The following is a 16,580-nucleotide window of genomic DNA, read 5'->3' on the forward strand; positions in this document are numbered from 1 at the left end:
GAAGTGCTCAATTTTTTATGGAAAAATATAGTATGTCGCTTTGGGATCCCTCGCAGGCTAGTATCAGACAATGGGCGACAGTTCTGTGGATCTAAAGTTCGAGCATGGTGTCAAGAAATGAAGATTGAACAGGTTTTCACCTCTGTCGCGTATCCACAGGGGAATGGACAGGTCGAAGTTACCAATAGAACGATAGTCCAAGCTCTCAAGACATGACTGGATGCGGCTAAGGGCAAGTGGGCAGATGAGCTCCCTTCCGTATTGTGGTCCTACCGAACTACAACTCGGTCCGGTACAGGTGAAACCCCTTTCAGCATGGTGTACGGGACTGAAGCTGTGCTCCCAGCAGAGATAGGGCAAGAGAGTGCAAGAATCATGGCGTATGGGGAAAACAATCAAGAATTACGAGCAATGGATCTAGATTTACTCGAAGAAAACAGGTCCCGAGCTGCAATTAGGCTAGCGGCCTATCGCAAACGAATGACCCAAGCATACAACAAAAGAGTATACCCCAAGGTTTTCCAAGAGGGAGACCTAGTTATGCGAAAAATACAACATCAAGGGGAACGAGGAAAGTTAGAAGCTAAGTATGAAGGTCCATTCAAAGTGATAGGAAAAGCCGGAGTAGCCGCATATTACTTGGAAGATGCTCAAGGTAAAAAGGGAAAAAGGCCATGGAACGCGCAGCACTTGAAAAAATATTATCCCTAACAGCGCAGTTCGGGCCTCATCATGTTATCTATTTTTCACTAAACTGGCACTTAACCAGTTATTTATATTTTTGAAGTTTTCTTGTTTACATTAGGATCATTCCTGTCTAGTGTCAATTTTATTTTGGAAATATGGCGCTGAAAAGTTTTGGTCTGTTTTTTATAAAACAATTTTTTGAAACATACCTTGCAAAGCCCAGGCAGGTCTGGCACTCAAAATCCACATCAGTGGTCTCAAAGCCCAGGCAGGTCTGGCACTCAAAATCCACATCAGTGGTCTCAAAGCCCAGGCAGGTCTGGCACTCAAAATCCACATCAGTGGTCTCAAAGCCCACGTCAGTGGCATCAAAAATCCACAACAGTGGTCTCAAAGCCCGGGCAGGTCCGGCACTCAAAGCCCACGTCAGTGGCATCAAAAATCCACAACAGTGGTCTCAAAGCCCGGGCAGGTCCGGCACTCAAAGCCCACGTCAGTGGCATCAAAAATCCACAACAGTGGTCTCAAAGCTCGGGCAGGTCCGGCACTCAAAGCCCACGTCAGTGGCATCAAAAATCCACAATAGTGGTCTCAAAGCCCGGGCAGGTCCGGCACTCAAAGCCCACGTCAGTGGCACTTAAAATCCACATCAGTGGTCTCAAAGCCCAGGCAGGTCTGGCACTCCAAATCCACATCAGTGGTCTCAAAGCCCAGGCAGGTATGGCACTCAAAATCCACATCAGTGGTCTCAAAGCCCAGGCAGGTCTGACACTCAAAATCCACATCAGTGGTCCCAAAGCCCAGACAGGTCTGGCACTTAAAATCCACATCAGTGTTCTCAAAGCCCAGGCAGGTCTGGCACTTAAAACCCATATCAGTATTAGAGCCTAATAGCTGAGCAGATCCAGCACATCAACTACTTCGGTAGTAAGCAGGTCTAGCATCAAAACAATTTCCATTAACGGTACTTAGAACTTAAAAGTTTAAATAGGAATCGATCTCAAGGCTGAATTAAGGTTGAACAAATTCATTATCGCCCTGCCGTAATTAAGTCAGTTCGGGCATATATAGGCCGGGATTTCATAAACTTGCGTAAGTTTGCTCAGTTATTAAGTCAGTTCGGGCATATATAGGTCGGGACCTTATAAACTTTCATGATAAGTTTGGTTTCAGTTATTAAAACAGTCCGGGCACACGCAGATCGGGGCCTTAAAACAGTCGGACTTGGTAAAATTTCTTGCATTTTGTAAAGAAACCCGAACTAAAAAGAGAATAAGAAATAAACGTTCATTCATAGCAACAATGTATCAGCCCGACCTGGGCAATAACAAAAATTGATGACCACGCAGGGTATCATTCATATCATGTTTTTAGACAAGAAGAAGAAATAATCAAGGGGTGGGGGCATCCTGTGGCCTCGAGCTCTAGCCGGGACTTGTTGTTCTCTCCGGCTCGGCCTCCTCAAAATCCTCATCGGGCATGTCATCTAGGGCCTTGGAACAGTCCAGGAAAAGAGCGGGGTGCTCGGTCTCTGAATACCCGTTAGCCCTGAACTGGGCTAAGCACCCCTTAAAACCCTCGTCAAAAAAAGTAGCTGCCTTCTCAGCTACGGCGTTCGCAAAATCAACGGAATTCAAGAATTCTCTTTTCCCGACCTCCTTCGCAGCCTCAAGTTCCCGAGTCAGGGCCCGTACTTGGTTTTTTAATTCAATCTTGTCCACTTCCAGCTCGGCAGTCTTTTTATGAGCAGCCTCCAGAGCATCCCGTATGGATTCAGTCTCCACCCTCATCTCGGTCACCTTTTCATCATGATCAGCCTTCATTTCCCGGGTTTTTCGTGTGAGCTCAGAAATCCGAGCAACGAAGGCCTCCTGGTTCAGGTTGTGTTCCTCCCGGTCTTTGAAAGCTCGGCTGGTGATCTCCCCTCCCCAAGCTAGAGCCTGTGAAAACATGAAGGTTAAAACCCAGCTCGGTACATGACAGCTCGTATATAAGGTAAGATCAAAAAATGCAATATACCTGCAGGGATGCAAGGGCGAAGTTCTGTTCAGCCTCCAAGGTAGGCACTCCTTGAAGGATTTTTAAATCAGAACAAGAGATCAGGTTCTGCATAATGCCGAGGCACTCTTGGGGGTCGGGCTTTGAGAAAAATGACATCTCTGGGACCCCGGGCTGATCTGGCATTCCTTGAGGTTCAGCGTCAGGTAAGGACCCGAACTCGATTATGGGTTCTTTGCCACGGGCTCTGGACGAGGAAACAATGGACGGCTGCTCAAGCTCGGGAAGATTGGCGCTGGGCTTTTCCTTGGTTTTGGAAGTTTTCTTTTTTGGCTGTTCAGGGGGAGGAGCTTCGGGATGAGTTCTGGCCTCACTGTCCTCTGTTTTCTTCCTCTTCAAGTTCTTCAGTGCAGCTCTGAAGTTGGCAGGCATAGCGGCAGATTTGATCCTGTCGTCTGAAAATGAAAAATGTATACATAGATAAAAATACGGTAAATCAAAGGAATAAGGGGAATCAGTCTAAGATAAGGATAGCACGGGTACAGGGGTACTACCTATATCCCCTTGGATCTCTACTCCCTTCCCACTGAAGCCATAATGACAGAGCAGATCCTCTTCAATCAGGCTCTCAATATCAAAGGTTTGCGCAGACATGGTATTGATAAAATTGGTAAAGTTATGAGTAGGTAAAGCTGGCAGTTCAGGACTGGTAAAGTTCATAGCCCAGTTAGACCGGCATTCCCATGGCTGGTTGGGGTTGACAAAAAAGTATCTGTTTGTCCAGCCTTTGTGGGAGCTCGGCTTACCCTTCAAAAAGGGGTATTCGGGTCGCATGGAAATATAGAAGCGGCCCGGGGCGGTTTTCTTAATTTGCAAGAAGTAAGTGAAATTTCCTATGTCTAAGGGAATTCGGAAGAAGCAGAAAAGTACACCTAATGATAGAATTGAACTAAACGAGTTCGGGGATAATTGACTCGGCACACACAAAAATATTGACATAGGTAGGAAATGCAGTTCGGGACTGGAAATCTTAAACCCATCTTGATTTGATCTAGGCTGAAGCTCAAGAAATTAGGAGGGGGTATGTGAGCCCGGTCTTTACGGCCCGGGATTATAAGATCGTAGGTATCGGGCATGCCCGATCTCTCCCTAATGAGGGGACCTAGGTCTGGACTTAGATGGGAGGCCAGGACTTCATACCATTGTTTCCCTTTGGCAGATAATCGGGCCTCATCCAACCTGAGTTTGTGCAATCGTTTTAATTTTTCTATTCGAGTCTCCGACAGATCCAGGTCTGAGCTTGGATTATCCGAGTCGGAGGACTCGGGGTTGTTAAGGGGAGAGCTGGGTGCGTCAACAAATTCTACTATTTCTCTAATAGAGGTCTCATCTGGGGAAGACATGTTAACTAACCTAGTGAAAGGAAGACTTACAGGTGGAAAAGTTGAAGCTCGGTAAGAAAATAAGCAGGTCGGGAGCAAGTAGTCCGGGTCGGGGAAGCTCTTGAAATTTTGGCAGCGTGACAGTACAAAAGTGAAAAGTAAAAAACAAAATTTTTACTGACCTATTTATAGAGGAGGTCAGATGATCTAAGCCGTCGATTAGTTTCTTGATCTACGGTTCGGGACGGGACAGGTCAGAGCCACTAAGGCTTCGGGAGATGAACCATCCTACGACATCTGAGTCGTCCATTAAAAGCACATCACGCGGATCTTGATCTGGACCGTTCAAAGAAACACATCTCGTGGATTCAATTCCGGGCTGTCTGTACAAAGCCTGTATAGCACGGGGTCATGACTGAGTAATTGGTCTAAACTCATTCTTCTTTTAGACCAGTTAGGGAGGTACTATTGTTACCCCGATAAAATATTTCTACCTGAGCCCGTTTATAACGGGTTTATCTAGCATAGCCCAAGGTGGTAGGGTCCAGTCCAGTCCAAAGCTATGTTGGGCTTCGTCATGACCTGAGATGGTCATAAGGGGCCGAGCTAGGTAATGTTTCAATGGGCCGACCAGTGCTGGGCCCGGTATGTTGTACGCATCTCTTTTATAATTCAAGTGAGACTCTGATACATGTGGGATAAGTCTGGATCTTTTCAAATATTCACAAGATAGAGATAAACTTAAGAAGGGTCCAATAGATGAAGAGTCTTAGTCCAGGATGTGTTATAATTCTACTAGGTAACTTATTCTATTTTCTCCTATAAATACAGGTGCTGCTATGGTTTTATTCATTATTCATTACTCACTTTTACACTCACACACTCATATCTCTCAGTTTTCGCATTAATCATACCCTCTGCCTTCAAGACACTGACTTAGGCATCGGAGGGGTCATGCCGAAAACACCTTCGGCGTCCCTTTGACCTAGCTGTTGCTTGTGCAGTTCCGTCATACCCGACCCGACCTGCTATATAAAAGAATTGGAGGATCCATTCTACCAGACCGAACCCGAGGTAAAATTCCAACATCATCAATTTTTATATCTTATTTCGTATCAAATGACACCGTAATTATGGATAAAATAAGAATATGTGTAAAGATACGAAACAACATATTAATTACAGTTCGCACCGGCCCCTTTTACTATTGCCAGCCAGCCTGCAAGCACTTGGAATCCAGATATTATGAAAACATTCATCACTAATAATCTATTTACCCATTGTGCGTATCTAACTAATCAATATTTGTTGAGGGGGTGCTATAAATTTCAGGGGTCATTTACTCCAATTGCGTTTATTTATTTATTACTTATATATATATAATATTAAATATTTTTTTTGAAGTTATATAATATAATATAATATTTACGCTCAGTTTTGTACGGGTGATGAGATAAATAATATATAGATAAGTAATTAATGTAATAAAAAATAAATAAAAAATGATAGTGAATATAATATTTGATTTGATTGATAGATTATAGTTTATTTGATGTGATTAATTAAATTTTATATAAAAAAATGATAAATTACCATTTTATCTTTTTAACAATAAAAAAATATAAATAATATTATTTATAAGAGGTAATATAGTATTTAAATTCAATGATTTGATTGATGTAAAATTATAATTAATAGATGAATAAATAATATGATAAAAACAGAATAATTTTATACATAGATTATTATCAGTGATAGCAACGAAGCCAAATCTAGAAGATAGGGTTTTAGGATCTCCTTTAATAAAAATATTATAAAATTGGGATAACAAAGAATCTACTATCTACCTTTGCCAAGTGGCCACCTTGAATTCAATTCTTTGCCGTGTCATGCATCATACCCATCTTCATCGCATCACCCACTATATCACTTGCATTTAACTATACCCCAATAATATTATTTTTTTAATTAGATTTTATAATTGTAATTCATCTGATTCAAGAGTGTTTGCAATTTTAAATTTTTTTTTTTCAAATGTATGAAAATCTCATTACTCACTAGTCATAATTTCAAGTTAATTAATGATCGAAAATTAATTAACTAGCAAAATTTTCACATTCCATCGATTAATAGATCTGACATTATTTTATTTTATTTTATTTTTGCGTTTTTGAAAAATGGTAGATTCTGAATTGAGCGATGTTCCTGTTCAGCGACCATGGATATAGATAGATCCACCTGCAGCTAACGTGTGCTTCCTTCCTGCTTAAGACATTTTTTTTTAAAAAAAGAACTTTTAATCTACAAGGAATTTGGTCTAATACTGTTCTTGGTTTTCAAATTAGTCAAACAATTTAGTCAATCGACTGTGTTTCTTGACTAATTTTAGTCCTAGCTATTTTTGCCGCATTTTCGGAAACATCACAAAAACCAAATTGGATATATCGATCAAGTTATATTATATTGTCAAGCGGGATATGTTTTTCCTTGCCCAAATCTGTCTGAATTATTGGGTTTACAATTATTATCTTTTGTAAAATCATGTAATAGGCTCGGTGTAATCAATTCATTACCTAGTAACCAATAAATATATTTTACATAACTCTATACTACCTTTCGTGTACTACATTCACATGCATGATATAGCAAGTAATTAAAACAGTAAACGTACATATATATCAGTCGATATGATCGAAGACATGCATGTTACATAACTACAATATATATTATTCCTCCAAATGGAGAGATTATTCGATATACAACCCACTCGTAGAATATCTAGCTAGCTACACTTCACCTCTAAGTAGGAAGTAATAAACAAACTACACAATAGTACCGTATCTGAATCTGATGATAATATCGATCGAAAGGAAGCAACTAACTGCAGGTAGCCCTAAAAATGTACAGAAGTTAATTAGCACTCACCCCAAATCTTCAACTACATGACTTGCATTGCATATATACTATATATGCACCACCTCTTACGTACTTATCATAACTTAACAATACACATATATAAATACTTAGCAAAACCAGAAGATTTGAAATGGTTAAAACAAATGACGATCTTAATTGTTGTTAATTAAATATATATAGCTAGCCAGTTGTGTAATAATTATTAATGTTGTTGTAATTATAAGGAAAAGAATCGAGAAGATGATCGCCGCCGCCGCCCATTGGCTGCATCAGCAGCATCTTGGTTTCTTCTTCGGTGTCAATGGACCACAAGGATCCGATTGGGTAGTAATCACACGTGGAAGAAGCCATTTCCTGATGAGCAGCGCCGGCTGTGAGGACGTTGCAGTTCTGATCTTCTGCGAACGTCTCCAGGCTTCTCAATATCTCATCCATGGAATATACTTTGCTGCTTTCCCCTATCTGATCCACTCCTGTTTTCTTTTCTCCATCCACCAACTCCAACCCTCCGGTGTCGAAGAAGCTAGGCCCATTCGCCTCCGTGACCGGAGGAATAATCGGGCTATTCGAGGACGAGGATGAAGAAGACGACGATGATGATGATGGTGAGGATGGAGATTTCTTATTCTTCTTCTGCTGCTGAGCTTCTTTCCTCATGTAAGTCCTCCAGTAGTTCTTGATTTCGTTGTCGGTGCGACCGGGTAATTTCTGAGCAATTCTTGACCATCTGCAAGTTAATTTTCACTAGCTAGTTTAATTTATATACTATATCCCATGTACAAATTAAATCCCATGTATGATATAATATATATATATATATAAAGTTTAATTAAATAAAGAAGAATCATGATCATGGGTTGTAATATTAATGAAACGAAGTACTGGCCTGTTTCCCCATTTGGAGTGGAGTTGAAGAACAAGGCGCTCTTCATTAGGGGACAACTTTCCCCTTTTGAGGCCAGGATGCAAGTAATTAACCCAACGCAACCTGCAACTTTTGCCACTTCTTTTCAAACCTGAGACAACAAAAATCAATTTTCAAAGTGAATCTTTTTGGGCTCTTCGAAAAATACCGATCCATGCCCAAAACAAGCCTACCGGAAGATCGGATATATCGCCCGCCACCTTCAAACCTGAAACATTAGCGATGAAATCCCATCTCCGATCACCGAACAAGTTGACGTACAATACAAGCTGGACATCTTCTTCTTCTGTCCACGGCCCTTTTCTCGTCTGATCATGATCTAATATTAATTTCTCCATTTGAGTAGTAGTAGTAGTGTCTCTTTTCATGCTGGGATATTGGTAATGGAGGAGGAGTGGTGGTGACATATTTATATATATATATATATATGATATCTTGTGTGGAGGCTATTGTCCTGTCAATATTTTTCTTGATATTTCTTCCTGGCAATCAATGCAAGACCCTTGTTTTATCCATGGTGGGACAAAAGTTTTAGTGCCATTCCTTTTCTGCCATATATTCTTTTTCATTGTTTTTTCACTCCTACCATGTTTTTTGTTTCTATTTTGACTTTTTCTAGAAATTGTTCACATTTTCTTTGGGTTTGGACCTAGCATAATTTGATGAAGTCATTCGCTTTAGGGCCAAAGATTGAAGAGGGTCGAAAAAAATTAATTATATTATTATATATAGATATATATAAGTACTGTTAAGTTTAAAATTACGTTAATATTTTGAATGTTCTAATTTTTTTGAGCACTATATACAAATAATGACTCTTAAAATTTGTGTGTTTTATTTTATATTTTGCAGTTTTAATTGATAAAATTCATAGTTCATTTTAAGAGGGCTTATATTCAAAAAATTCAATTCATACCAAGAAAATCTCAAACACGATATTGATTTCCTGCTGTTTAATTCACAAGAATAAATTTATTTATTTTTTTTTATCAGAAAGTGGATGGAGAAAGATTTTACTTTAACATCACGTTCGCCGACTAGTGTCTCGTCTATTAATTAAGATTGAGGTTTATGTTATTATAAGATTAATAAAAATGGAATATTGCTCATATATATCTTGGAAAGTATTGAAAAATAGAAAATTCAATTTGGATTATGTGATGTAATGATCAAAACTTCATTAAAAAATGTAAAGTATTATTATGATCTAATGGTTGGCGTATTCTTTTGCAATCAATAAAAAAAATTTAAATAGAAGCAAAGGCAATTAATTAAGGGCAATATTGTCCACTAAAAAAGATGGGATTAAAATGGGGTGGATTTAACATCTTTGGAGTGCAGCATGCAAATGTCATTCCCTATTTTGAAAATATTAAATATTTGTCCTGCTTGATATATAGTTAATGAGTAGTTTTTTATGAGATGGATAGGTCGATGAAAATTAATGCAATAAAAATTAATATTTTTGACATAAAAATTAATATTTTTTTATGGTCAGAATTCGAATAAAAGATCTTTTCCACAAAATTTATGCATTGTGAAAGTTAAAGATGAGAAATTTGCTCCATCACCTTGGAATATTTGGTGGATTCTAATTTAGTATCAACCACCTAAGGTGATCTTCATGACCGAGCGAATCCCCCATATTTCCTGGATTTAGCTACTATAGTAGCAAAACGTTAATATATTTTTAAGAAACCCAGTACATATAATATTTCATTTTTCAAAACTCGGATATTGTTTTCTTATTTACTCAGTGCAAAAATAAATAAATCAATCAATCAAAATTGTTTTTCCCCCTTTTTTAAGAACTTTATTATTTAAGGCTATTTTTTTTTTTTTACGTGTGAACCCGCAGCCGCTATCTTTGGTGCACACTGAGTAAACCTCAGAACTAACGCAATAGCCTGCAAACTACGTTAGCCAGATAAACTACTACACTAAACAAGCCATGTGTGACAGACTAGTCCAAGAAGATGTTGGTAGGGAAAATCAAACTGCTAAACTTTAACCAAGAGTTTACATATTTGATCAACTTGAACACTCTCCTAAAGGCTTTAAGGCTATTTATATTTAGTAAAAGTAACCGCGGTCGTCCACTGATATATAATTAATAATATAAAATCGTACGATGGCGGTGGACTAGAAATACTACTTGGAGGGGCCAGAAATACTATTTGGACACACAGAGGTTTTTGTTTGTTTTTTTTTAAAAATACGTACATTCACAACTATAATACGTTCATTCACAACTACAATAAATCGGAGATAAATATTTAATGTGTGAAGAACTAATGTAGTATCGAGTAAACAGATCAACAACGAAAAGATTATATGGAGTAAAAAATCGTATAACATGAAAATGAAGGATCATTTTTATACAAAACAATTAGAGGGGTTGAGAACGCAGGTGTTAAGAACTATATAGTATTTAGAAATGTTTGAATAGCTCGGAAAAAATATTTATAATTTTAGTCGAACTCGAATTCAAACCAAATTCGAACAAAAATTTTAAAGTTTTACCTTTGAACCGATTTCGAAAATATCTATTTTGAGATGAATTCGAGGATTAAAATTTTCATCGCTATTCATATATATTTGGGCCCATTCGATTAATTTATATCCGTATTTTTCTTTATATCGATTTGAAAAGAGAAATGCATTAACGTATGGAGATCAGCGATGTAGATTTATCATTTATATAACTCGAGATAAAAGTTATGACCACTTTTCTAACTCTCATTTTTTCCCTTAAAAATCATAATAATTACGCTATTGCCTCGATATTATAACTAGAGGTGAGATATCGCACCGTATTGCATCGAACCATATCGTACCGAAAAATATATATCGTATATCGTATTTAAAATTACGGTATAAAATTTTTTTATACCGATATTGTACTGAAAATTTCGGTATATATAACTAGCACACTAATTATATAAAAATTTTACGGTATACCGAGATTTCGATATGATATCGGTATATACCATTTTATATCGAAAAAACCTTATATTTTTTAAAATCTATAAATTTATTTTTTAAAAATATTAAATATTTTTAAATTTTTATATAATAATTAGGTATATCGGTTTTTCCACCTCTAGTTATAACATAAATCATACCAATTATGAAAAATTGATCAAACTCGAAAAATTTTGTACAAACATACAACGCGAACAAATCACATTGACGAATAAAATAATAGCCCCCACTAGACATACACGTGGATTACGCGTGCCATTTTGACAAGTAATTGGCCATATGATGCAAGCCCATTTATAAAGTGGCTTTAATATTCTGCTTTAGATAAGTGGTTGATATGTTGTTCCAACTTTCATAACTGACCGTTCGTTTTACAAATTTTATTACCATTTTTATGTTCATCTGATCGTCGTGGGGGCAACACTTCTTCCACTCCAAAACTATTATAGTAAACAACTTTTAGTGCTATATGTGACATGTTACCCCTCAAACTATTGATCCATGTTCAAGCGTACGTTTTCGTGTCGTATATGAAATTTTATATACTGAGTCGGCTTTAAGAAATCAGACATGTCAAATAATCGGTCATTGATTTTTATTAGAAAAATATTTTTCAACATCGATGGTCTCTTTCTGAATCATTTTTCAATTAAGAATTTCATAATAATTTTATCAGTTGTTTCTCAATTATATGACAATGAAGAGGCGAGCTAACGTTCTTAATTCATTTTTCATGTTAAACATCTTCGATAATATTATAATTATATTTTTCATTCAGTTTTTTTTTTATTCACAGTTGGACCTTGAATAAAGTTTAATTATCATTGTCATTTATAGACGAATAAGGGTTTTTTTTTTTTTTTTTTTTTTTTTTTTTTAACATTGCTATTGTAATATTCATTGTTCCACATCTGTACACTTACCAATTTTCTCGTTGTTTTATTATTGTCATGCTAAAATATTTATCTATATCTGAAGTCTATTTCTCTTTGTTTTATCTCCCATTTTTCTACCCAAAAATGTTTATTGTAATTGTTTGTGGATTACTGACTATATGTCACCAAAAAATTAATTCAATCTATTACAGCTATATATATTATATAATATAAAATGTTGAAATGCACTGGTACATTTATATGTATGTTTCACTTATATAATTTATTATTTCATTAAGAATTTTCAATATCTAATTTAATAAATTTTTTTTTGAAAACACCCCCTGTATTTTTTTTTTTCTAATAAACGGGCAGGAGTCTGCCTAACCTCTTATCAGTCGTCACCCCCTCTGTTGGTCTTATATAATAGAATTATATTGCTCTAGGTATGTATATGATCAATAAATATATATATATATATATATATACATATATATAATTTTGGATCGTCTCTAGAATATGGTCCCTAAGTCAACCGACTCATGAAACTCACTTCTTAAATGAGCCTATCAGAATTCAGATATACTGAAGGTGTGGCTGACTGTTGATGCCAGATAACATTGTGTCCATCGAGTATATTTTGTATCAGGATGATATTCTGAAATCAAAATATTTTTCCCCAAGACATTATTATTATTATTATTATTATTATTATTATTATTATTATTATTATTATTATTATTATTTAATTTACCAATTTTGATGATAAAGGTCTAACTATTTGACGATAGAGATGTTGTGTTTCCAGCTGGATCGCAGGTTCATGCTTCTTGATTTTGCACGAATAGTTTACTAACAAACAGTACAAAAACGAAATAAAATATTACCATTTCTTTCTTTCATGCGTGTGTTGGCCACGTAAAATTCAGGATAGACATTTAACAGGATTATACTCAAGCTTATATTTTGCATGATAATAAATTATAAAATTAAGTACTTTCGAATCCAATTACATTTCTATTATTACTTTAAATTCTCTATTACCCTCGAAAATGAAACAACGTTAGGGTGAGTTAATTCGAATGGGTTCGAGTCGGGTCGACAAAAATATTATTTAAAATTTTTTTCAACCCGAACTCGGATTCGGCTAACCCGATCAATCCGATGTTATTTTATTTTTTTTAAAAAATAAAAAATAAAAATTCAAAACACACAATAATATTTAATTTAAACACATAATAACAAAATCTAAGTTTATATATAATTTAAATTTGAAACTCTAGTTATAAAAACTTTAAATTATACTTACTACAAAAAAAAAATTATTTTAAAAAATCAAAATTGTACGAAATAAACATTAAATGACTAAAATATATTATATCAATATATAATAATTATTCCAAACATACAACATATAAAAATTTAACAAATATTTTCTTAATTTTATTTTAAAAAACATATATAATACTAAGTTTTGGGTCATCTCAAGTCAATCCGGGTTAACCCGAACCCGATTAATTTTTCCGGATGAGTTTTCGGGTCAATCCGATTTGACCCAAACCAAAAAACTCTCAACCATAATCCATTTTTTACGTCCCTAAAAAATGTCATCTCAAATAACGTGTGTAATTAAATACGTATATTAAAGAAACGTGTAAAGAAAGTGCCTTTTATTTCGTTGTACAGCTAATTAAGATATGTAGGATGTCGAAAATTTAAAAATCAAGAGGACAAATGTCAAATTTAAAAGATGCATATAGTTATTTATTTTTATCTAAACGTTCGTAGTATCATTTGTTCTTTATGTTTTGGATTATTTGAAAGCAAAAAGTGAACGCTGGAGGCTGCTAAATTTGATCTTCTAAATAGTGGCCTTTCACACCAGCAATGGCCATCTATATTAATACAGACCAATTGGCAAAAGATATATGCTTCAACGCAAAAGTAAGGGCCAACATCAAACAAATTTACAAATTGATTAAAATTGTATATACTATATAGTTTAAAGTGTAATTAAATTGAATTTTCTCTGAAGAAAATATTTTTAAAACATTTAATTTTGAAAATTTATTGTGTGTGTATGTAGAAAATTAATAATTTATTTTTATTTTTATTGTTATATATGTATTTTTTTAAATAAAAGTTGTGATTTTTTTTTGTATTAATTACTTTATATAAAATTTACACACATGAAATCAATAATTAAAATTTTTATTAATATGTTTCTATTAATATTTATTTATGAAATGATATTTATAATTAATTATAATATTATTTATTTATTTTTATTTGTCGTGATCCAACCCGCGGGCCGGCCCGCCTAACCCGCAACCCACCTTGGGTTGGTTGGGTTGAGGATTTTCAGTCCGCCAGGATGGTGGGTCGGCCCGCCATCGACCCGTCAAAAGGTGAGTTTTTGGGGCCGCCCCGTCCCGCCATGGAATGACCCGTTTGACAGCTCTATGTGTATGAGATGACCCTGGTCGTTTCAAATACTATATAAAATTAATAATTATTCAGAAGAATATTCTTGTGAATGAAATGAAGTATATACCACTGCCGCCACGAGGCAACGGAAATTAATTAAGTGGGAAAAAAAAAAGGAAGTGTAATCAAATTAGAAACTTATTGGAATTTCCCTTTGTCGACGTGCATTTTCTTCCCCACCTTTTTCGATTTAAAATATTTCTTCGGTCTCATTTTTAGTCCATTTATGACTTTATAACTTCTAAATGAATGATCATAAAAAAAAAAAACAAACTTCTAAATGAATGGCACATATATAGTTATTACAGTGGTAGTAAAATAATAAGATTTATGTATCTATACACATGGCATACGTACCAATATATTGTAGGGGTCATGTGAGGAATAATTATCTCGATTTACCGTGTAACTGTCTATTTAGCACCTGTAGTAGTCGATATATATTGTTTGGATTATTATATTATTTTTAAAAAAAATTGAGTAACAAATTATTATTATTATTATTATTATTATTATTATTATTATATTATTATTATTATTATTATTATTATTATTATTATTATTTTCATCAAAAATAAGATCCCATTCTACCTCGGTCGTCTCGCGATCTACGCCTCTGGAGAAGATAAAAAAAAAAATATGTATATGGTTGCGTGTTTTAGATGTTACAGTGGATATAATATATATTACCTAACTGTATATCCGATATATTAATATTGATCCAAAAAATATGGAGTTCATATATTTAATCTATACAATGATAATAATTAGATTTTTTCGAGAATAATGTCTTTGTGGTAAGTTGAACTCAGTCATTTTAAAACATATAAAGAGTAAAAGAATCCCAAACATCATGTGCCAAATATGAAATATATACTTCAGTACTAGCTTTGTCGATGGACAATCTCGGGGTTCTTGCTTGGGCTATTTTTGTTAAAAATGTCCCCAATTAAAAAAGAAAACAAGAACCCAAATGCAATTGACTTACAGGGAATGGAAAAGTGTAAGCTCTTGGGGCCGACTAGTGTTTGGTAAGCATGATTTATTATATTTTACATATTTAAACAATAGTATAACAAATTTAAAGATATTTTTTCGAAGGTGGAAACTTAAATATTTGCTTTATGCTATTTAATGCTTTACACTATATAGAATATGATTTTTCATCGTCGAGACCGCCCAACTTAAGTTACTGTTTAATATTTTTGTTGCTTTTGAATTTCTTAGAATTTAGAATTCTATCTATCTGTTATGTTTCACATGCAAGTTCAATTCACAAACAATGGTATTATCTCTATAAATTAATATAGCTAGCATTTATGCTACATCCATTGATAAAGAAGCATTAATTAATTAGTCATTGTTTTGTAAATTGAGATTAAGGTTCAATGAATATACATTTAATCAATTAACAATTCATGCGTACTCTATTTAATTCATCAATTAATATATTAAAAATATATATTCATGATCAGCTGGCTATTTAAATATATTAATTAGTTGGATTGTGTTGGAATATATATATAATATTATATATATTTTGAAGTTAAAATTTTAATAAATTATTATATATATATACGTAACGCCAAATATTTATATACATCCAAGCACAAACGTAGCAATGGATTATTTTTTAAAGAAAACTTATTTATATATATCTTCTTAAAGTTGCCCACTATTGATCAATTCAGAATTTAAGTTTACATTACAAAGCTCGTATTCAGCAGATGTGAACAAATTAATCGTCAACATCATCTCAAATATGCTAGAATATTATTATGATTTGAATATGATAGCACTATCCAACAATATGATAAAAAAGGATTTTTAAGTGGGATATTGCATCATGATATTAGTTTTTGTATGACTTGTAGCCATTAGGTTTGTGTTAAGTGTATAGTTTTTGTCCTCCATTGGATGTTCTATTATTATATGTTCTTCTGATTCATGTACACATGTTATATGTGAGTATTACGAATATCTTTAATTAACTATAGTTTATACGGAAATTATGTGATCGTATGAGATTTTTCTATGCTACATAAGTGAAATTCAGTAGCAGGTACGAGAATTTTACAGAAGAATATACAAATGAAATCAATTGTTAATTATCCACTGTATTTAATAAAGACTAATTTTGAAAGCCTAAATAGGCCATTTTTTTTTTACAAAAACACTTTTACGACAATACCATGAATCGATTTTATGAGCCGAATCTTTTACCTGATATGATTGGAATATTACTATTTATATCAAATTATTTCTCACTAAATATGAAGCAAGTCGACTCATCTAATAAATATAGATATGTGAGATTGCCTCACA

The 16,580-nt window shown here is 34.4% G+C and overlaps 2 protein-coding genes across 2 annotated transcripts; one reads left to right on the forward strand and one right to left on the reverse strand.

Annotated features, from left to right (window-relative positions):
* Positions 1–315: 315 nt before the first annotated feature.
* Positions 316–711, forward strand: LOC140878502 (uncharacterized). The gene has a single exon (XM_073282101.1). It carries the CDS (start codon positions 316–318, stop codon positions 709–711), a length of 396 nt encoding a protein of 131 aa, XP_073138202.1.
* Positions 712–7,117: 6,406 nt separating this feature from the next.
* Positions 7,118–8,270, reverse strand: LOC140882980 (uncharacterized). The gene is made up of 3 exons (XM_073289257.1): positions 8,117–8,270; positions 7,870–7,999; positions 7,118–7,710 (listed from the first exon to the last, which is right to left on the reverse strand). Exons 1-3 carry the CDS (start codon positions 8,244–8,246, stop codon positions 7,164–7,166), a joined length of 807 nt encoding a protein of 268 aa, XP_073145358.1. The 5' UTR covers positions 8,247–8,270; the 3' UTR covers positions 7,118–7,163.
* Between the last annotated feature and the right edge of the window lie 8,310 nt (positions 8,271–16,580).

Source organism: Henckelia pumila, chromosome 2 (genome assembly GCF_033568475.1).
Source record: "Henckelia pumila isolate YLH828 chromosome 2, ASM3356847v2, whole genome shotgun sequence".
Taxonomy (NCBI): Eukaryota; Viridiplantae; Streptophyta; class Magnoliopsida; order Lamiales; family Gesneriaceae; genus Henckelia; species Henckelia pumila.